Below are 22629 nucleotides of genomic sequence, written 5' to 3' on the forward strand. Positions count from 1 at the left end.
TCTGCTAAATGACTTAAATGTAAATGTAAATGTAAAACCAGCAGGCTTCGGACCTCATAGGGTAAGAGTTGAATACCCCTGTGGCCTACTCACTAAGTCGTTCCCCACATTTTTTACATTTTAGTAATTTATAGTGCATTCATTTTAAGATAGCTAGGTGGGACAACCACATATCACAGTCATAGTAAGTAAATTTTTCTTCAATAAAGTAGCTATCAGCAAAGTCAGTGCGAGTAGAGGGGAAAAGAGTCAAGTGCGAGTGTTAGTTCACAAAAGGCTTTTTTGTATGTTTGGGGGTACAAGAGGGGTGGATTATGAGATTATTTAAGATATACATAGAGAGGTAGGGTTTCAGATGTAGATGTTTTCGGAAGATGGGCAGGGACTCTGCTGTGAGGGAAGCTGGTTCCACCATTAAGGTGCCAGGACAGAGAAGAGCTTGGACTGGGCTAAGTGGGAGCTTTCCTCCCCACATCAGTATCTTCAGCCCTGACAAACTGTGCAAAGTTTGTTCCTTTATGAGGATTGATGAAGATAAATGTATGTTCATACCTATGAGGTTCTCTGAAAATGGAGGATAGTAATTGCTATGGGCTTCATTCTTTCACAACACTGAACATACAAAAGTTGCTATTATCCCCATTCACCTCTGCAGTGTATTTGAGGTGTGCACGATGACAGGTTTGTAGGGAAGGGAAACTGGTTCTCATTGAGGTTGGCACTCGTTCACAGACATATTTACAGGCCAGAGAGCACATGGGCTCAGACAATACATATCTCTCTCTCTCTCTCTCTCTCTCTCTCTCTCTCTCTCTCTCTCTCTCTCTCTCTCTCTCTCTCTCTCTCTCTCTCTGTGTGTCTCTGTGTCTCTCTGTCTCTCTGTCTCTAAGTCTCTTGCCCTCCCCCATCTCTCTCACTCACTCATTCACTCTTCCTCTTTCTACATCATAGGTACAGTTAAGCCCTATTCATACACTCTCTTTCAACAGTTACCTTTACCTATGTCTTGAATAGCATTTTCTGTTTTTGTCTAATTGATTGACTGACTAATGACTGAAGTATTTTGCTCTGAGTATTTTGGGTCTGCTGATGTGGCCTCTCAACGGGGGATAATGTGAACTGAAGTGAGGGAACATTTCGGTTAGAGGAGGAGGCAGAAAGGAGGGAGGAGGGGCAGATAAGGTAAAAATGTAAAAATAGACAATCAAATAAAAGGAGAGAGAAAGTATGGGAGCAGAATTGGCACATAAAAACAGATACCTTCAAAAAGTGTGTGAATAGGAGAGGAAAAGCTATGCAGCTGGCAAGACGCAGGAGAACAAGGGGAATAGCAACGGAGGACAGAAGCAAGTGAAACTGGTAAGATTTTTGAAGCAGTGGAGGAACATGACTTGTTCCATATAATGACTTCCTCTGTTGATGTCTAATGTCCTCTCCATGTAACTCAATCTGGCTCCTACAGTACAGTAATGGGAAATTATTGCTTTCTTCTGACTGAGCTTCATTGTTTTATTCTACATTATTGGAATGACTGGTAAATAATGGAGGGAAATTACAATAAATACGCTGCATTAGGGAAGGAGAAAATTAAGAAATATGTGTCTGTTATACAAGCATTTATGGATAAATTGACAATCTGAAAGTTGTATTGTCTTTCACTCCTCAGTTACTTCATTTGTTTTAGTGTGTGCATAAAAATCATATAAAAGGATATTGTTTGAATGTTTAGATTATTTATTTTATTCGTTTGATATACAAGTGGTATTACAGATGAATTGACCTGTTAGAAACTCCTTTCTCCTGCGGTCAGCCTGCCATCTTGACCACGATGCACCTGACTATGAACCTGCTCTGCCTGCTGGTCCTGACCATTCACCCTGACCTGGCCATGGTGAGTATAACCTTTCTCCTCATTACATTAGGAGGCTGGGACCTGTTCAAAAGAGTACAATGTTACAGAAGGTTCGGACAGAAATGTTATAGAACATACAATATGATTGTCTGTCTGTCACAGTCTATGGTCTGTCATGTAGAATACTAAATGCTGTAAGCTCTATTCATTACATATTTATCTGCAGCGTTCTAAATGTTTCATTTCACTGAATACACCCCTGGTAACCTGAGAAATGTATATTTCCATCCCAGGTGGTACGGAAAGGTGGGACTGTTATACATTGAGAACTGTTCATAGAAGTCAATGCATACTTTAATATCCAGCCAGGCACCAGGTAAAAATGTGTGTACAGCTGAGGAAATCACTTGGCATGTCAAACCAACAGAAGGAAAAATATTTGGGCTTACTGAAGTAGGAAAGCTTGTAGCATACACATTGAGAAATGGTCCCACATTTTGGAATTAGATGAAGGTAAACCAACATTTCTCTGTTTGTTATCGAAATAGAATCGAGTTGGAGTTTTTAGGCGATACATTTGTGTTAAATTGGGCTTTGGGAGCTGAGGCTCCAGAATTTTGGGTCACAATACACATGTTTCTCATTAGAATGGAGCATATGTTAAGGGCAGATGTGGGTCTGGCTCAGACTACAAAGCCCCTGTAGTAGATTGAGGATAGATTCAGGGGTGGGGGGCTGTTTTTGTGCCAGTCAAGCTTCCATATACTCAAAAAAAGCCATCAATCCATATAGCTTCCATATATAAAGTGAAATAACTTATGGACACTGGATTGGCTTGAATATTTTAAAAAATGATCAGTGGCAGACTGATAATGTTGATGGGGCTGTGGTGGAGCGGGTTGAGACCTTCAAGTTCCTCGGTGTCCACATCACTAAAGAATTAACATGGTCCACACACACTCACACAGTTGTGAAGAGGGCATGAAAGAGCCAGCGCTTAATTTGAGCCAGATCCTGCTGGGACCCGGCACCTCTCCGTTTTGGACTGTTTTGTTCAGGTGTTGTGCCGAAAAGCTCCCCCCTGCCAGAACTCTCCCCCCCTTTGCAAAACTCGCACGCACTCAATTCTTCATTGCTGTGACTTGATTGTTAGTTGAGATTTATGATCACGTTACGCTGCATTTCATTAAATTCTTATGTCGGTTTGATCGCGGGGGAGACACTAGTAATGTCTGCAGATTTTCGCTTTGGCATGTTGTTTCAAGTGTATTAATCCATAAATATATCTCCTTGCCAAAATGCGTCATCTCTCCCGTGTCTTATTCGACTAATAGTTGTTCTGAAATGTTTATTGCTTACCTACATTTTACTCCCTCTATGTTTAATATAACACACATACATTAATTATTCATTTAGGTTGCCTATCCTGATGTGAAGTTTGTTCTATAGAAAGTATTTGACTCTGATGTGTGCCACAGAAAGTACTTGAGTCTAGCCACAAAGTTAAGGGAATTAAAAGGGGGGCGGGGGGGTTCGGCAAAGCTATTTTCTTGCCTGCCGAAATCCCCCCCCTCTTCTATTTTGGGACTGCAAGGCCTGGCACACTTTAGAATCATTCTGGTAGCTCATCTTGACCAGTAGTGTGTGCCACAGAAAGCAAAATTAGAGTCTAAAGAAACATTTTGTAATTTTTAAGAAAATAAAGACACAATAACACAATAACATCTCAGAAAGTTAAGTTTGTTAACAAACATTAAATAGGAAATACAAATGTAAATCTTTGCATAATAAGATATAATGACAATAAATCAAATAAACAAATTGGAAAGTTGCAACAGCTCGACTGAACATTTAGTCCACTTTTATGGAAAGTTTTCCAGGTGATACCGTCGCCTGGAACTCAAGCCTAACCTAGTCCTCACAGGCAACGCAGACATAATCCTCCAATGGTGGGATGGTTTTCATACAGGACTGGTGGAACCATCGTGGCCTGCGATCACAACCAATCTGAAATTTATGATGAAAAATGTTAATATATTTAAAACTTTAAATACATTTTCTGGAATTACAATTATTTCAGTATCAGACAAAGCTGATAATACTACCTCTAGAAATATTACTGCTTATACAAATTTGTTCTCGTAAAACTGTGCCTTTAGAAGTGAACAAGCAATTACACAGTTAGTGTCTTCCTCATTATTGTCCACCTCCCCACAGAAGTGGCACAGCTGGCTCAGGTCATCTAGCAAAACATAATGTCAAGTAGTCTATATATCTTTACATGTATTTTTCTGAGCAAACGGGGAACAGGGAACAGTATAGGTTTCTTGTAACAAAATCATTTAAATACATGTGTTTTAGTGGCCATCTAGTCGTTGGATCAAAGATAACCTTGAAAGATCCATAAAAATGTTGTTTTTTTATCTATAATTATATTAAATAAAAAATTGAACATACCAATGTTTTGGAGGAGAGTGACTGCTATTTTTTCTATCATGATGTTGACATCTTTATCCGTATTTGAAAGGACAATCAACTCCTCCTTCAGAACACATTCAGCAAACTATGAAAAAAATGTGATTGGCATTTAAATTTTCCCCAACAAAGTTGTTACACTTAAGATTATAATTCGCAAGTATACAACGACACAGCTATACATACTATAATTTGACAGTTCTGTTTGCCTGTTAGTCAGTATATTTTCAGTAGATGAATTGTGCATTACTTATACTCTCAAACTTACTTTCAAGGGAAGGACCCCACAAGAAGTAACAGATGGTTGGCATGGGTGAGGAAGGGTACCACACGCCCATCTGGAGATATTACGCCCCTTCTCTCTCAGGAATGATCTGAACATACAGTTGAAGTCGGAAGTTTACATACACCTTAGCCAAATACATGTAAACTCACTTTTTCACAATCCCTGACATTTAATCCTAGTATAAATTCCCTTTCTTAGGTCAGTTAGGATCACCACTTTATTTTAAGAATGTGAAATGTCAGAATAATAGTAGAGAGAATGATTGTGGGTCAGAAGTTTACATACACTCAATTAGTATTTGGTAGCTTTGCCTTTAAATTGTTTAACTTGGGTGAAACATTTCAGGTAGCCTTCCACAAGCTTCCCACAATAAGTTGGGTGAATTTTGGCCCATTCCTCCTGACAGAGCTGGTGTAACTGAGTCAGGTTTGAAGGCCTCCTTGCTCGCACACACTTTTTCAGTTCTGCCCACATATTTTCTATGGGGTTGAGGTCGTGGCTTTGTGATGGCCACTCCAATACCCTGACTTTGTTGTCCTTAAGCGATTTTGCCACAACTTTGGAAGTATGCTTGGGGTCATTGTCCATTTGGAAGACCCATTTGCGACCAAGCTTTAACTTCCTGACTGATGTCTTGAGATGTTGCTTCAATATATCCACATAATATTCCTGCCTTATGATGCCATCTATTTTGTGAAGTGCACCAGTCCCTCCTGCAGCAAAGCACCCCACAACATGATGCTGCCACCCCCATGCTTTTTGGGATGGTGTTCTTCAGCTTGCAAGCCTCCCCCTTTTTCCTCCAAACATAACAATGGTCATTATGACCAAATAGTTATATTTTTGTTTCATCAGACCAGAGGACATTTCTCCAAAAAGTATGATCTTTGTCCTCATGTGCAGTTGTAAACCGTAGTCTGGCTTTTTTATGGCGGTTTTGGAGCAGTGGCTTCTTTCTTGCTGAGCGGCCTTTCAGGTTATGTCGATATATGACTCATTTTACTGTGGATATAGATACTTTTGTACCTGCTTCCTCCAGCTTCTTCACAAGGTCCTTTGCTGTTGTTCTGGGATTGATTTGCACTTTTTGCACCAAAGTACGTTCATCTCTAGGAGACAGAATGCGTCTCCTTCCTAAGGGGTACGACGGCTACGTGGTCCCATGGTGTTTATACTTGTGTACTATTGTTTGAACAGATGAATGTGGTACCTTCAGGCGTTTGGAAATTGCTCCCAAGGATGAACCAGACTTGTGAAGGTCTACAATTGTTTTTCTGAGGTGTTGGCTGATTTCTGTTGATTTTCCCATGATGTCAAGCAAAGACGCACTGAGTTTAAAGGTAGGCCTTGAAATACATCCACAGGTACACCTCCAATTGACTCAAATTAAGTCAATTAGCCTATCAGAAGCTTCTAAAGCCATGACATCATTTTCTGGAATTTTCCAAGTTGTTTAACGGTACCGTCAACTTAGTGTATGGAACTTCTGACCCACTGGAATTGTGATACAGTGAATTATAAGTGAAATAATCTGTCTGTAAACAATTGTTGGAAAAATTACTTGTGTCATGCACAAAGTAGATGTCCTAACCGACTTGCCAAAACTATAGTTTGTTAACAAGAAATTAGTGGAGTGGAGTTTTAATGACTCCAACCTAAGTGTATGTAAACTTCCGACTTCAACTGTATATGTTAATAAAAGTACAGCATTTTGAAAAACTTTATTGATGTCACAATAGTTGTCATGGAGAGAAGAGGACCAAGGCGCAGCGGGATTGTGGACACTCATGTTTATTAAATAAAACACGTAAAGCATCCACTTGAAAACAACAATAAACAGTACTTACAACAGCAACAGTCTTGCAGGCACATACAATGCAGTGCAAGGACAACCACCCACAACCCCAAAGAAAAACACACACACCTATATAGGACTTCCAATCAAAGGCAACTCAACACACCTGCCTTCAATTGGAAGTCCCAATCACCAACACAACATTTAACAAACACAAACCACCTGCCACATCCTGACCAAGACTAACACAATTACGCCCTCTGCTGGTCAGAACGTGACAATTGATTACAATATAGAGATTAATAACAGATGTGAATCTGAGAATGCAGGGATTCCAGCAGGGAAAGATGAGCTACCAGAATGATTCTAAAGTGTGCCAGGCCTTGCAGTCCCAAAACAGAAGGGGGGGGGGGGGGATTTCGGCAGGCAATAAAATAGCCTTTCCGAAATCCTCCCTCCCTTCTAATTTCCTTAATTTTGTGGCTAGAGTCAAATTCTTTCTGTGGCACACATCAGAGTCAAATATTTTATTTCGAAACAAACATCAAATCAGGATAGGCAACCTAAATGAATAATTAATGTATGTGTGTTCTTTTAAACATATAGGATGTTTATAGCCAAACCGAAAACTGCAGACATTATTAGTGCTTCCCCGCGATTAACCAACATAATAAAAAAAAATAATTAAAAGCAGCCTAACGTGATCAGAAATTTAAACTAGTAAGCAAGTCGCAGCAATGAAGAATTGAGTGTGTGCGTGTTCAAGCAAGTCGCAGCAATGAAGAATTGAGGGGGGGTTGAATTCTGTCAGGGGGGAGCTTTTCCCCACAACACCGGAACCTATTTGGCCGGATCCGGTACCTCTCGTGGCATGACATTTTTTTTCTCAGTTCTTGCAATGTAAAAATTCCTCTTCCGTTAATTATCCCAAACCCACAAAAAACATAACGTGAAAAAGTAGATTTTCAGCCGGGGCCTAATATTGTAAAGGTTGATTCGGGATGGGCCTGTCTGGGTTTATGGTTTGCGTAACATTGTAACCTATGATTGAGACCAACGTTTGGCTGTGGCTGTGTGAGAAGCACGCCAGTACAGTTTCTCTCACATAGCTAGAATGAGATTCACTTTATATGATCTCTCTCCCTCACTGCTCTGATAGAAATGAGCCTGCAACTCTCATCTCTCCAGCATTGCACTTCATCATGTATTTTCTTATAGAATTGCACGAAGGTTTCTGAAGGAACTGCAGCACCCCTGATAAATTGAAATACATTTGCTAAAAGTATATAATTACTGCTGTCTGTTCAGAAATGCATGAAATTATTCAGAATAGGCAACTACACCATGAGAAGGCCTATAATTTAGCAAAAGCAGATCAATAGTTTCTTAAAAAAAATAACCTAGCTGTTGATTGTAGCCCAATGACAGGAATAGCCTACAGTCAGGAACGCACGGCAAATCTGTCAGTGAAAAAAACAACATGCAGACAAAACAGGCCATTCGCAATATTTCAAATTCAATCGAGGGAAAACAGTTTAGAAAGCAAATGGCTCCTGCTGAAAAGAGAATACGCTATGCTGTAGGCTACCTAAATATTTGGTCAACTTCCAAATATTGTTTTACAAAGTAAAACAAGGGAGAGATAGGCTTTTGGCAGGAGCCATCAGCCATCGCCATTTTTAGGACTATAATTTCCTTATCATATTGTAGCCTATAATATGTGTCTCCACACACCTGGGCCTAGGCTATTGATGGATTCAAGACAAGGTCATTTTTATTGATTTCAGATTCTCAGTTTGTCAGTGTCAAAGTACCCTGCCATTTCGATCATATGTGCGGTATTAAAAAATACTCTGCCAAAGTCTCCATTCATGTAAAATTATGTAGAATTGAATGAAATGCATTTATAAAAGGTCACATTTTTCCCGCACCCTAGGCTACTAAAAATGTTCCCCATATGTGCAACTTCTGTAAGTGCCTCTACTCTACTGTTCTATGCCACTACACAAATGAGATGATATGCACGCAATGCTTTACTATAAAGGTGATTATTTTGTAATTTTTTTTGTAATGCGTTCTGGTACCTCAGAACTCTCCAGGTCACCCCCTTCTCGCGCTTACTTTTTATTCTGGCACCTCCCAATTTACAAATGCAGCACTGGAAAGCGCCTCTTCCCCCTCAGAAGGCTGAGATTTGGCATGGGCCCTCAGATCCTCAAAACGTTATACAGCTGCACCATTGAGAGCATCTTGACTGATGGCAACTGCAAGACACCCGACCGAAAGGCGTTAAAAAAGGGTGGTGAGTACGGCCCAGTATATCACTGGGGCTGAGCTCCCTGCCATCCAGGACCTCCATACCAGGCGGTGTAATAGGAAGGCCCAAAACATTTTCAAAGACTCTAGCCACCCAAGCTATAGACTGTTCTCACCGATACCACACGGCAAACAGTACCAGTGCACCAAGTCTGGAACCAACAGGACCCTAAACAGCTTTTACCCCCTAGCAATAAGACTGCTAAACAAGACTGCTAAATAGCTAATCAAATGGCTACATGCTGCTGCTACTGTCTATTATCTATCCTATTGCCCAGTCACTTTAACCCTAACTATATGCAAATAACTACCTCAATTACCTCGCACATCAACTCGGTACTGGTACTCCCTGAATATAGCCATGTTATTTTTACTTGTCATTGTTATTTGTTATTCACAGTGTATTTCCTCGTGTCACTATTTATATTTTATTTTTTATCTTTAACCCTGCATTGTTGACGAAGGACCCGTAAGTAAGCATTTCACTGTTAGTCTACACCTGTTGTTTATGAAGCATGTGACAAGTAAAATACAATTTTATTTACATTTACATTTACATTACATTTAAGTCATTTAGCAGACGCTCTTATCCAGAGCGACTTACAAATTGGTGCATTCACCTTATGATATCCAGTGGAACAACCACTTTACAATAGTGCATCTAAATCTTTTAAGGGGGGGGTTAGAAGGATTACTTTATCCTATCCTAGGTATTCCTTAAAGAGGTGGGGTTTCAGGTGTCTCCGGAAGGTGGTGATTGACTCCGCTGTCCTGGCGTCGTGAGGGAGCTTGTTCCACCATTGGGGTGCCAGAGCAGCGAACAGTTTTGACTGGGCTGAGCGGGAACTGTGCTTCCTCAGAGGTAGGGGGCCAGCAGGCCAGAGGTGGATGAACGCAGTGCCCTTGTTTGGGTGTAGGGCCTGATCAGAGCCTGAAGGTATGGAGGTGCCGTACCCTTCACAGCTCCGTAGGCAATCACCATGGTCTTGTAGCGGATGCGAGCTTCAACTGGAAGCCAGTGGAGAGAGCGGAGGAGCGGGGTGACGTGAGAGAACTTGGGAAGGTTGAACACCAGACGGGCTGCGGCGTTCTGGATGAGTTGTAGGGGTTTAATGGCACAGGCAGGGAGCCCAGCCAACAGCGAGTTGCAGTAATCCAGACGGGAGATGACAAGTGCCTGGATTAGGACCTGCGCCGCTTTAGGCAGGCAGGCATGTACATATTTATTATGGTTGAAGAGACATCTAATAATTTGGGAGAGGCTCTGACTGTTGGTTGGCCTCTATTTGTCTGAGAACCCAACCACCTAAAATATAATTCAATAAAAAAGTATTTCTCCAGAACAGAGCAATTGAAGTTATCAACTCATGTTGAGTGGATAGGGCCTTAAATATGCTGTACTAGTACAGCGGCCTCAAAGATCACAGCATGAAAAGACAACACATGTTCTGGGTCTATTCAAAGTTACAAACTGATAACATAGCGGTCTGTCTCTTTTTGCTCCTGAATTCTGTGTGTTGTTCAGGGAGGAAGATCCCAGCGCAAACAAAGGCAGGCTGAGGACAGTCTGAGACCATACCTGGGTAGAGTGGACCCAGGTGAGACAAGTCTGCTGTCTTTGTTAACTCTGTCCTAGTTGGTTTACATCCAACATTAAATTCATGCACAAACTCAGTTAATATTTAAAGCCTAGTGACAGTCACTTCCTCCACTGTTTCTCCATTTCTCCCTCCATCCCTCCCCATGTCCCAGTCCAACTGTGTGAGCTGCTGAAGTGTCACAGTCCAATGGGCTCCTGGTGCCAAGTGGTGCAGGACAACAGAGTCCTCGTCCCAAAGTGTGTGTGTCCGAAGACCTGCCCATGGTAGGGCCACACCACAAACTTAATTCAGTTATATTCAAGACAGGTGCATTACACCGATTAATATTCTAAGGCAAAATATTGTGGTTGCACAACATTGCGATGTTCATTTTCATAAATTACGAACCTGTCACAAAAAATGTCGTACTCGTCACGGAAAATGTCGTACTGGAGAGAAGAGGACCAAGGCGCAGCGAGACTGTGAATACTCATACTTTAATAGACTCAAGTAAGGCATCCACAGGAAAACCATAACACGACAGCAACAGTTTGCAGGCTAACAAACACAGTGCAAAACAACTACCCACAACCCCAAAGAAAAACACACACACCTATATAGGACTTCCAATCAAAGGCAACTCAACACACCTGCCTTCAATTGGAAGTCCCAATCACCAACAAACATTCACACACACAAAACTGCCACGTCCTGACCCCAAAACTAATACAATAGCTCCATCTGCTGGTCAGGATGTGACAGTACCCCCCCCCCCCCCAAGGTGCAGACCCCGGAATGCACCTACCAACAGAAAACACACAACAACAAAAAAAATCCCCAACAAAACCCATTAAACAATAACCCCTAAACAATAAGGGAGGGAAGGGAGGGTGGCTGCCGTCAACGACGGCACTGTGCTACACCCTCCCTCCCCAACCCACCTATCCTGGAGGTGGCTCAGGTGCAGGACGTGGACCTTGCTCCACCCTCGGCGTCGCCCACTTCGGTGGCCCCTCGGGCTGGGCCGGAGGACGGGAGGGCCCCTCGGGCTGGGCCGGAGGACAGGAGGGCCCCTCGGGCTGGGCCGGAGGACAGGAGGGCCACTCGGGCTGGGCCGGAGGACACGAGGGCCTCTCGGGCTGGGCCGGAGGACAGGAGGGCCACTCGGGCTGGGCCGGAGGGCAGTCGGGCCACTCTGGCGGCTCCGGGCAGTCGGGCCACTCTGGCGGCTCCGGCAGTCGGGCCACTCTGGCGGCTCCGGGCAGTCGGGCCACTCTGGCGGCTCCGGGCAGTCGGGCCACTCTGGCGGCTCCGGGCAGTCGGGCCACTCTAGCGGCTCCGGGCAGTCAGGCCACTCTGGCGGCTCCGGGCAGACGGGCCACTCTGGCATCTCCGGGCAGACGGGCCACTCTGGCATCTCCTGACTAGCGGGCGGCTCTGGCGGCTCCTGACTAGCGGGCGGCTCTGGCGGCTCCTGACTGGTAGGCAGCTCTGGTGACTTACGACTGGCGGGCAGCTCTGGCGACTCTTGACTGGCGGGCAGCTCTGGCGACTCTTGACTGGCGGGCAGCTCTGGCGACTTACGACTGGCGGGCAGCTCTAGCGACTTACGACTGGCGGGCAGCTCTGGCGACTTACGACTGGCGGGCAGCTCTGGCGACTTATGACTGGCGGGCAGCTCTGGTGACTCTTGACTGGCAGGCAGCTCTGGTGACTCTTGACTGGCGGGCAGCTCTGGTGACTCTTGACTGGCGAGGCTGGGCTGACGCACTAGACGCCTGATGCGTGGGGCTGGTACTAGATGTGCCAGCCTGGAGACACGCACCTCAGGGCTAGTGCGGGGAGCTGGCCTGGGGCTCCATCCTTGCCCCGTCAAACAGCCCTTATGCCCCCCCCCCAAAAAAATCTTGGGGCTGCCTCTCGGGTTCCCTTAGCTCCCTTAACTTGTCCTCCCAGGTCCATTGTTCCTCCTCGTTCTTCCGCTGCTTGGTCCTTTGGTGGTGGGTAGTTCTGTCACAAAAAATGTCGTACTCGTCACGGAAAATGTCGTACTGGAGAGAAGAGGACCAAGGCGCAGCGAGACTGTCAATACTCATACTTTAATAGACTCAAGTAAGGCATCCACAGGAAAACAATAACACGACAGCAACAGTTTGCAGGCTAACATACGCAGTGCAAAACAACTACCCACAACCCCAAAGAAAAACACACACACACCTATTTAGGACTTCCAATCAAAGGCAACTCAACACACCTGCCTTCAATTGGAAGTCCCAATCACCAACAAACATTCACACACACAAAACTGCCACGTCCTGACCCCAAAACTAATACAATAGCTCCATCTGCTGGTCAGGACGTGACAGAACCTATTGCATTAACTATTCAAATCAACACAAACATGAAATTATGTCTGATAGTACATTTGCTGAAAGTTAATGACCATTACAAACCAGAATCATGGAGATGGCTGTTACTTCCTTCCCACCCTGCCAGCAGGTACAAAAGTAACATTGCAGTAGTTCTATTCTCGGTCTATTTAATTTCAACTAATTTACCTAGCTCTATCAATCTCTGAGTAACTTTCGTCCCCGTTCTCCCTTACAGTAACACTTCCTCAAAATAGTCAGAATCGATCTAAGATAGATCAAGAAATTGGTAATTATTTAGAAATTTTTGCAGGTCTTAGTCACGCAATTGTACATCTAACTAAGATGTTTGGAGCAGTATTTCTCAAGTGAAAATAATTGCATGAAAACTAGTCATCTGTCATTGAATGACAGCAAACACTGTATTGAAGAATCCCTACTGTTGACCAATCACTGGCGAATGGGCGTAGACTTCGGCTATCGAACATCAGCTTGCCTCAAGAAAAAATTTTGTGTTCTCGAATAGCCCCAAAAAAACCTGCCGAACACCAAAATGAATGAAAACGTCACAAAATGTGTCAAAATACATGCGCAAACTGTTTTGATCAATAAGCATAAGTAAGCTTTATTCATTACACGTGTAATGATTTGTGTGTGCAGGCAGGGGGCACCAGTGTGCAGTGTTCTGGGAAAGACCTATGGCAACGAGTGTCTGCTGCATAGAGAAGCCTGCCGCAAGAGACGTCGCATTGGACTGGCTCATATAGGGCCCTGTCTTGGTAGGACACACAAACTCACAGTACTGTACCTACATAATAAGCCTTCTTCAAGTCCAGTTCCCACTTCATGCTTTCTTATGTTTGTTTCCAAGTTCCCAAGGCAAACTGCACAGAGGAGGAGTATGGCCAATTCCCATACCGCCTAATGGACTGGTTCCTCCTATTGAGTCGTATGGGAGAGTCTTATGCCCCCTACGCCCTGCCCCAGAGCTGCCTGAGCCATGCCCAGCGCACCCAACTAGCCCAGGTAACAGACAAGACAGAAGAAAAGGGCTTGGCAACTATGGTCCTGGAGGGCTGCAGTGTTTGCAAGATTTAGCTCTACCCAAGTGCTACTGCACCTGATTACACTTATCATGAACTATATTGAAGGGCATGGAGAGCACTTTGGCATAAGACCACTATGATTTGTGTTGTGGTGTTAAATTGCTAAGGTTAACAAGCTCCTGTTTAGCTTATTGTGTGGTCTTCCACAACTCAGAATGAGGGGGCTTACAGGAACCCCAGTATAAATAGACTGTCAATAATCACTCAATTATTCAATAAGAAAGTTAACTGGGTGGTAATATTATATCCCCATCCCTGCCTTCCTGTCCTCTCGCCATTCCTTTATCTATTCAACAAATCACATCCTTAACCTTCTCGTTGTCCTCCTTCCTCCTCCCTCCCACTCTGTCCATCCTCTTTGTAGTTATTGCCAAATAGGAGAACCTGGGCATGAATGGCACATTTTTGTCATTTAATATTCTTCTGCTGAGATGTTACCTCTCTTTCTTTTCCTGAATTGTGTAGCGGAGGTTTGCCCTGCTGGACAAGAACAAGGACGGGAAGCTGAGCCAGAGGGACCTGAGGAAGTTGCGCTACAAGAGGATGCCTCTCGAGCAATGTGCTAACTTCTTCTTCCAGTGAGCCCCACTCTGAATACACACTAGACATTCACATTTAGAGTGAGGGAAAAAAGTATTTGATCCCCTGCTGATTTTGTACGTTTGCCCACTGACAAAGAAATGATCTGTCTATAATTTTAATGGTAGGTTTATTTGATCATTGAGAGACAGAATAACAAAAAAATCTCCCTCGGCCTGGGGCTCCATGCAAGATCTCACCTCGTGGAGTTGCAATGATCATGAGAACGGTGAGGAATCAGCCCAGAACTACACGGGAGGATCTTGTCAATGATCTCAAGGCAGCATAGTCACCAAGAAAACAATTGGTAACACACAATGCCGTAAAGGACTGAAATCCTGCAGCGCCCGCAAGGTCGCCCTGCTCAAGAATACGTATACATGCCCGTCTGAAGTTTGCCAATGAACATCTGAATGATTCAGAGGACAACTGGGTGAAAGTGTTGTGGGCAGATGAGACCAAAATGGAGCTCATTGGCATCAACTCAACTCGCCGTGTTTGGAGGAGGAGGAATGCTGCTTATGACACCAAGAACACCATCCCCACCGTCAAACATGGAGGTGGAAACATTATGCTTTGGGGGTGTTTTTCTGCTAAGGGGACAGGACAACTTCACCGCATCAAAGGGACGATGGACGGAGCCATGTAGCGTCAAATCTTGGGTGAGAACCTCCTTCCCTCAACCATGGCATTGAAAATGGGTCGTGGATGGGTATTCCAGCATGACAATGACCCAAAACACACGGCCAAGGCAACAAAGGAGTGGCTCAAGAAGAAGAACATTAAGGTCCTGGAGTGGCCTAGCCAGTCTCCAGACCTTAATCCCATATAAAATCTGTGGAGGGAGCTGAAGGTTCGAGTTGCCAAATGTCAGCCTCAAAACCTTACTGACTTGGAGAAGATGTGCGAAGAGGAGTGGGACAAAATCCCTCCTGAGATGTGTGCAAACCTGGTGGCCAACTACAAGAAATGTCTGACCTCTGTGATTGCCAACAATCGTTTTGCCACCAAGTACTAAGTCATGTTTTGCAGAGGGGTCAAATACTTATTTCCCTCATTAAAATGCAAATCATTTTATAACATTTTTGATGTGTTTTTCTGGATGTTTTGTTGTTGTTATTCTGTCTCTCACTGTTCAAATAAATGTAACAAATAATCCTACCATTAAAATTATAGACTAATCATTTCTTTGTCAGTGGGCAAACGTACAAAATCAGCAGGGGATCAAATACTTTTTTCCCTCACTGTACTTTATCCTCTATGCACCACATACAAATTATGACAGATACAAATCCCCACTATGTTCATTATTGTCTTTATCAGTTGCCAACTATCAATATAATTCCATCTCAATCAATAAAGAAAACACTTATCAATTAAACTTATTAATTGAGAATGTTATGAAAAAATGTGACATTTGGGGCAATTACCTATTTGCAAAATGGAATGTCAAATGATTTCCTGAATGTAGAGGGTTAAAATGTCTCACCATGTCATGGCATTTACCCCATTCCATGTTGCACCTCCCATTCACATGTGCTCTCTGCACCCCATCCTCAACAGACATCCTCTGTGCCAATCAGCCTTCCTCTGAGCCCCCCTCTCCCTCTACTAACCAGCCAACCCCCCTCCCCACTCATCATTCTCCTCAATTCAATTCAAGGGGCTTTATTGGCATGGGAAACATATGTTAACATTGCAAGCAAGTGAAGTAGATACTATACAAAGTGAAATAAACAATACAAATGAACAGTAAACATTACACTCGCAGAAATTCCAAAAGAATAAAGACATTACAAATGTCACATTATGTAAACTCAGCAACAACAAAAAACGTCATCTCGCTGTCAACTGCGTTTATTTTCAGCAAACTTAACATGTGTAAATATTTGTATGAACATAACAAGATTCAACAACTGAGACAAAACTGAACAAATTCCACAGACATGTGACTAACAGAAATTGAATAATGTGTCCCTGAACAAAGTGGGGGTCAAAATCAAAAGTAACAGTCAGTATCTGGTGTGGCCACCAGCTGCATTAAGTACTGCAGTGCATCTCCTCCTCATGGACTGCACCAGATTTGCCAGTTATTGCTGTGAGATGTTACCCCACTCTTCCATCAAGGCACCTGCAAGTTCCCGGACATTTCTGGGGGGAATGGGCCTAGCCCTCACCCTCCGATCCAACAGGTCCCAGACGTGCTCAATGGGATTGAGCTCCAGGCTCTTTGCTGGCCATGGCAAAACACTGACATTCCTGTCTTGCAGGAAATCACGCACAGAACGAGCAATATGGCTGGTAGCATTGTCATGCTGGAGGATCATGTCAGGATGAGCCTTCAGGAAGGGTACCACATGAGGGAGGAGGATGTCTTCTCTGTAACGCACAGCATTGAGATTGCCTGCAATGACAACAAGCTCAGTCCGATGATGCTGTGACACACCGCCCCAGACCGTGACGGACCCTCCACCTCCAAATCGATCCCGCTCCAGTGTACAGGAGCGTACAGGCGTTCCTGGTGTAACTCGGGCAGTTGTTGTTGCCATCCTGTTCCTGTCCCGCGGGTGTGATGTTCAGATGTAATGATCCTGTGCAGGTGTTGTTACACGTGGTCTGCCACTGCGAGGATGATCAGCCGTCCTGTCCGTCCTGTCTCCCTATAGCGCTGTCTTAGGTGTCTCGCAGTACCGACTGCAATATATTGCCCTGGCCACATTTGCAGTACTCATGCCTCCTTGTAGCATGCCTAAGGCACGTTCACGCAGATGAGTAGGGACCCTGGCATCTTTCTTTCTGTGTTTTTCAGAGTCAGTAGAAAGGCCTCTTTAGTGTCCTAAGTTTTCATAACTGTGACCTTAATTGCCTACTGTCTGTAAGCTGTTAGCGTCTTAACTACCGTTCCACAGGTGCATGTTCATTAATTGTTTATGGTTCATTGAACAAGCATGAGAAACAGTGTTTAAACCCTTTACAATGAAGATCTGTGAAGTTATTTGGAATTTTACGAATTATCTTTGAAAGACAGGGTCCTTAAAAAGGGACATTTATTTTTTTGCTGAGTTTATATAGTGTTGTAATGATGTGCAAATGGTTAAAGTACAAAAGGGAAAATAAATAAACATGCATTTGGGTTGTATTTACAATGGTGTTTGCTCTTCAATGGTTGCCCTTTTCTTGTGGCAACAGGTCACAAATCTTTCTGCTGTGATGGCACACTGTGGTATTTCACCCAGTAGATATGGGAGTTTATCAAAATCGGGTTTGTTTTCGAATTCTTTGTGGATCTGTGTAATCTGAGGGAAATATGTGTCTCTAATATGGGCATACATTTGGCAGGAGGTTAGGAAGTGCAGCTCAATTTCCACCTCATTTTGTGGGCAGTGTGCACATAGCCTGTCTTCTCTTGGGAGCCAGGTCTGCCTACGGCAGCCTTTCTCAACAGCAATGCTATGCTCACTGAGTCTGTACATAGTCAAAGCTTTCCTTAAATTTGGGTCAGTCACTGTAGTCAGGTATTCTGCCACTGTGTACTCTCTGTTTAGGGCCAAATAGCATTCTAGTATGCTCTGTTTTTTGTTAATTCTTTCCAATTTGTCAAGTAATTATCTTTTTGTTTTCTCATGATTTGGTTGGGTCTAATTGTGTTGCTGTCCTGGGGTCTGTTTGTGTTTGTGAACAGAGTCTCAATACCAGCTTGCTTAGGGGACTCTTCTCCAGGTTCATCTCTCTGTAGGTGATGGCTTTGTTAAGGAAGGTTTGGGCATCGCTTCCTTTTCGGTGGTTGTATAATTTACCGTCTCTTTTCTGGATTTTGATAATTAGCGGGTATCGGCCTAATTCTGCTCTGCGTTCGTTATTTGGTGTTTTACGTTGTACACTGAGGATATTTTTGCAGAATTCTGTATGCAGAGTCCCAATTTGGTGTTTGTCTCATTTTGTGAAATCTTGGTTGGTGAGCAAACCCCAGATCTCACAACCATAAAGGCCAATGGGTTCTATACCTGATTCAAGTATTTTTAGCCAAATCCTAATTGGTATGTTGAATTTGATGTTCCTTTTGATGGCATAGAATGCCCTTCTTGCCTTGTCTCTCAGATCGTTCACAGCTTTGTGGAATTTACCTGTGGCGCTGATGTGTCTAGATGGAATTTGTATTTGTGGTCCTGGCGACTGGACCTTTTTTGGAACACCATTATTTTGGTCTGACTGAGATTTACTGTCAGGGCCCAGGTCTGGCAGAATCTGTGCAGAAGATCTAGGTGCTGCTGTAGGCCCTCCTTGGTTGGTGACAGAAGCACCAGATCATCAGTAGACATTGACTTCAGATTCTAGTAGGGTGAGGCTGAGTGCTGCAGACTTTTCTAGTGCCCTCGCCAATTCGTTGATATATATGTTGAAGAGGGTGGGGATTAAGCTGCATCCCTGTCTCACCCCATGGCCCTGTGGGAAGAAATGTGTGTGTGTTATTTTAACTGCACACTTGTTGTTTGTATACATGGATTTTATAACGTCGTATGTTTTTCCCCAAACACCACTTTCCATCAATTTTTATAGCAGACCCTTATGCCAAATTGAGTCTAAGGCTTTTTAGAAATCAAAAAAGCATGAGAAGACTTTGCCTTTGTTTTGGTTTGTTTGTTTGTCAATTGGGTGTGCAGGGTGAATACATGGTCTGTCGTATGATAATTTGCTAAAAAGCCAATTTGACATTTGCTCAGGACATTGTTTTCACTGAGGAAATGTATGAGTCTGCTGTTAATGATAATGCAGAGGATTTTCCGAAGGTTGCTGTTGACGCATATCCCATGGTAGTTATTGGGGTCAAATTTGTCCCCACTTTTGTGGATTGGGGTGATCAGTCCTTGGTTCCAAATATTGGGAAAGATGCCAGCGCTAAGGATGATGTTAAAGAGTTTTAGTATAGCCAATTGGAATTTGTTTTCTGTATATTTCATTGAGGATACCATCAACACCACAGGCCTTTTTGGGTTGGAGGGTTTTTATTTTGTCCTGTAGTTCATTCAAGGTAATTGGAGAATCCAGTGGGTTCTGGTAGTCTTTAATAGTTGATTCTAGGATTTCTATTTGATCATGTGTATGTTTTTGCTGTTTGTTCTTTGTTATAGAGCCAAAAATATTGGAGAAGTGGTTTACCCATACATCTCCATTTTGGATAGATTATTATTTGTGTTGTTGTTTGTTTAGTGTTTTCCAATTTTCCCAGAAGTGGTTAGAGTCTATTGATTCTTCAATTACATTGAGCTGATTTCTGACGTGCTGTTCCTTCTTTTTCCGTAGTGTATTTCTTTATTGTTTCAGTGATTCACCATAGTGAAGGCATAGACTCAGGTTTTCTGGGTCTCTATGTTTTTGGATGGACAGGTTTCTCAATTTATTTCTTAGGTTTTTGTATTCTTCATCAAACCATTGTCATTGTTGTTCATTTTCTTCAGTTTTCAGTTTACATTTTTTAGATTAGATAGGGAAGCTGAGAGGTCAAATATACTGTTAACATTTTCTACTGGCAAATTTACACCTTCACTATTACAGTGGAACATTTTGTCCAGGAAGTTGTCTAGAAGGGATTGAATTTGTTTTTGCCTAATTGTTTTTTGATAGGTTTCCACACTACATTCCTTCCATCTATAGCATTTCTTAATATTACTCAGTTCCTTTGGCTTTGATGCCTCATGATTGAGTATTGCTCTGTTCAGGTAGACTGTGATTTTGCTGTGGTCTGATAGGAGTGTCAGTGTGCTGACTGTGAACGCCCTAAGAGACTCTGGGTTGAGGTTAGTGATAAATTAGCCTACAGTACTACTGCCAAGAGATGAGTAATAGGTGTACCTACCATAGGAGTCCCCTCGAACCCTACCATTGACTATGTACATGCCCAGCATGTGACAGAGCTGCACGAGTTGTGACCCGTTTTTGTTGGTTATGTTGTCATAGTTGTGCCTAGGGGGGCATATGGGGGAGGGAATGCTGTCACCTCCAGGCAGGTGTTTGTCCCCCTGTGTGCTGAGGGTGTCAGGTTCTTGTCCGGTTCTGGCATTTAGGTCGCCACAGACTAGTACATGTCCCTGGGCCTGGAAATGATTGATTTCCCCTCCAGAATGGAGCAGCTGTCTTCATTAAAGTATGGGGATTCTAGTGGGGGATATAGGTGGCACACAGGAGGACATTTTTCTCTGTTAAGATCATTTCCTTTTGAATTTCTAGCCAAATGTAAAATGTTCCTGTTTTTTATTAATTCCATGGAGTGAGTTAGGTCTGCTCTATACCAAATTAGCATACCCCCTGAGTCCCTTCCCTGTTTCACACCTGGTCATTTGGTGGATGGGACTACCAGCTCTCTGTAACCTAGAGGTCAACCAGCGGGTCTATCTCCTCTATACCATGTTTCTTGTAGGATGACAATGTATGTATTTCCGATTTTTCACTATCTCTTCCATCCCTCTATCACTTCCTCCTCCATAACCCATGTCCTAATCGCTCTCTTTCCTTCCTACTATGTCTATTCAATCTCTGTCTCTCTCTATCTCCCCCTCCCCCTCTCCCGCCTCAGTCGTAAATCTTGTGTGTGTGCTGCCAGTCTGCAGTGACATGTTTTGTGGGAGTGGGGCTGGCCGGCTCAATGTCAAGCCATTCCCAGCAATGATAATGTTTATTACCCACTGAGCTTCCCGTTGTGTGTGGATTAGCACAAATGGAAATGGTACCCTTCAAAGATAATGTTTCTTTGTGGGTGAAGACAAATGTCAGTCTGTGCATATTGTATGCAGATGTGTTTGTTTGCATGTGTCCTTTGTGTTTGTGTGCTTAATTTGCCCTTCGTGTTTGTGTGTGTGCCTGTGTGTGTGTGTGTGTGTGTGTGTGTGTGTGTGTGTGTGTGTGTGTGTGTGTGTGTGTGTGTGTGTGTGTGTGTGTGTGTGTGTGTGTGTGTGTGTGTGTGTGTGTGTGTATTTGCAACAGTAGGCCTATATGTTTGTTTATGTATATTCTCTGTAAGCAGGTCATGTGACCATAACAAGAACAGTAAGGTGACCCTGCATGAATGGATCTCCTGTCTGGTGGATCGCTCAGAGAGCTGGTTCCACAACTTCATGTGTGGGTGCAATCACTTACCCTCACTATCTAAATTATGCTACATTACCTGTAGATCCTAGTGTGTCGTGTGTTTCATCTTTAATTGAAGAAAATTTGATTACAGCAAATTTTTAAATTACAGCAAATGTTTCTTTCTCTCTCTGACAGCTATGAAAATGGGATCCAGTAAGCTGTGTCCCATGAAGCCCAACAACCACCTTTGATCTGGACATCAACACATCTCCTCTCGCTTGTCTACATGTGCATCTGTTTATCACTGCTATCTACAATAATAAGCATCAAAGATGATCCACTTTTCTCCACTTCCAGCATCATACTCCCCTAACAAACACAGTACTGAGTGTGACAGTTTTTGATTTACGACATCTGTTTTGTGACGGTCACTGTACATTCATCTGTGTGGAGAAATGGCCTGTAATAAATGTCTATGAGACCTGGCTGCCCCGTTAGTGTCTGTATGGGGATGGCCTGAGGAGAGAGGGGCTCATTAAGAACCAAGAGGACGTGTCGCATGGATCAAGCATCCAATTACTGTGGGAAAGAGAGATGGAGAAAGACTCACAGAGACAGTGGGATACTATGATAGAGGTAAGAGATGGAAAAGAGATGATGGAAGGCGAGGAAGCTTAGTGTGAGACGCCGTGACCAGGGAAGGGAACGAGGGATAATGGAGGGGAGGGATCAGAAATTAGAAAAAGAACGGGAGGGGGATGGAATAGTCGGAAAGAAGTAAAGTTAGGGGAAAAATAAAGTATGTGAGAAGAGGTTTGATGTGGGGAATATTAGCCACAGCGTATGATATTTGTCAAGAGGAAATGTAGAAATAATGACTTCTTGTAATGTCAAAGATCCAAATCCTTAGCCCTTAACAGGCTTATACATTCCAGTACATTCTATCATATTGAGGTATTTCAGCTGTTGCCTCAGCTTTTCCATAGCTCTAGTTTTTGTTTTGTGTATGTGCGTGTGTGCGTGCGTGTGTGCGTACGTGTGTGTGTGTACTCTCAAAGATCAGTAGGGGATGTACGTGGCCCGGGGTGGGTTCTTCCGTTCCACTGGTGTCTCTGGACTAATTAGCCCTCATATTTTGCTTCGCCAGGAGGATGGGGAGAGAAAGAGAGAGAGAGATATTTCAATATTCAACATAGGATAGAGATG

At 43.4% G+C, this 22629-nt stretch overlaps 1 protein-coding gene across 1 annotated transcript; it reads left to right on the plus strand.

The window, feature by feature from the left end:
- Positions 1-1054: 1054 nt before the first annotated feature.
- Positions 1055-21915, plus strand: LOC106608765 (SPARC). The gene is made up of 9 exons (XM_014206892.2): positions 1055-1359; positions 1811-1891; positions 10250-10322; positions 10477-10588; positions 13334-13452; positions 13545-13699; positions 14245-14357; positions 21377-21471; positions 21619-21915. The coding sequence occupies exons 2-9, from the start codon at positions 1829-1831 to the stop codon at positions 21672-21674; spliced, it is 786 nt and encodes a 261-aa protein (XP_014062367.2). The 5' UTR covers positions 1055-1359; positions 1811-1828; the 3' UTR covers positions 21675-21915.
- The last annotated feature ends 714 nt before the right edge of the window (positions 21916-22629 follow it).

This window comes from Salmo salar, chromosome ssa01 (genome assembly GCF_905237065.1).
Source record: "Salmo salar chromosome ssa01, Ssal_v3.1, whole genome shotgun sequence".
NCBI lineage: Eukaryota > Metazoa > Chordata > Actinopteri > Salmoniformes > Salmonidae > Salmo > Salmo salar.

Bases quoted from the DNA above. Each gene is read 5' to 3' on its own strand.
- LOC106608765 (XM_014206892.2), top strand. From the start codon at position 1,829: ATGCACCTGACTATGAACCTGCTCTGCCTGCTGGTCCTGACCATTCAC. The intron at 13,700-14,244 runs GTAACAGACAAG...TGAATTGTGTAG, and splicing joins AGCGCACCCAACTAGCCCAG to CGGAGGTTTGCCCTGCTGGA. The intron at 14,358-21,376 runs GTGAGCCCCACT...CTCTGTAAGCAG, and splicing joins TGTGCTAACTTCTTCTTCCA to GTCATGTGACCATAACAAGA.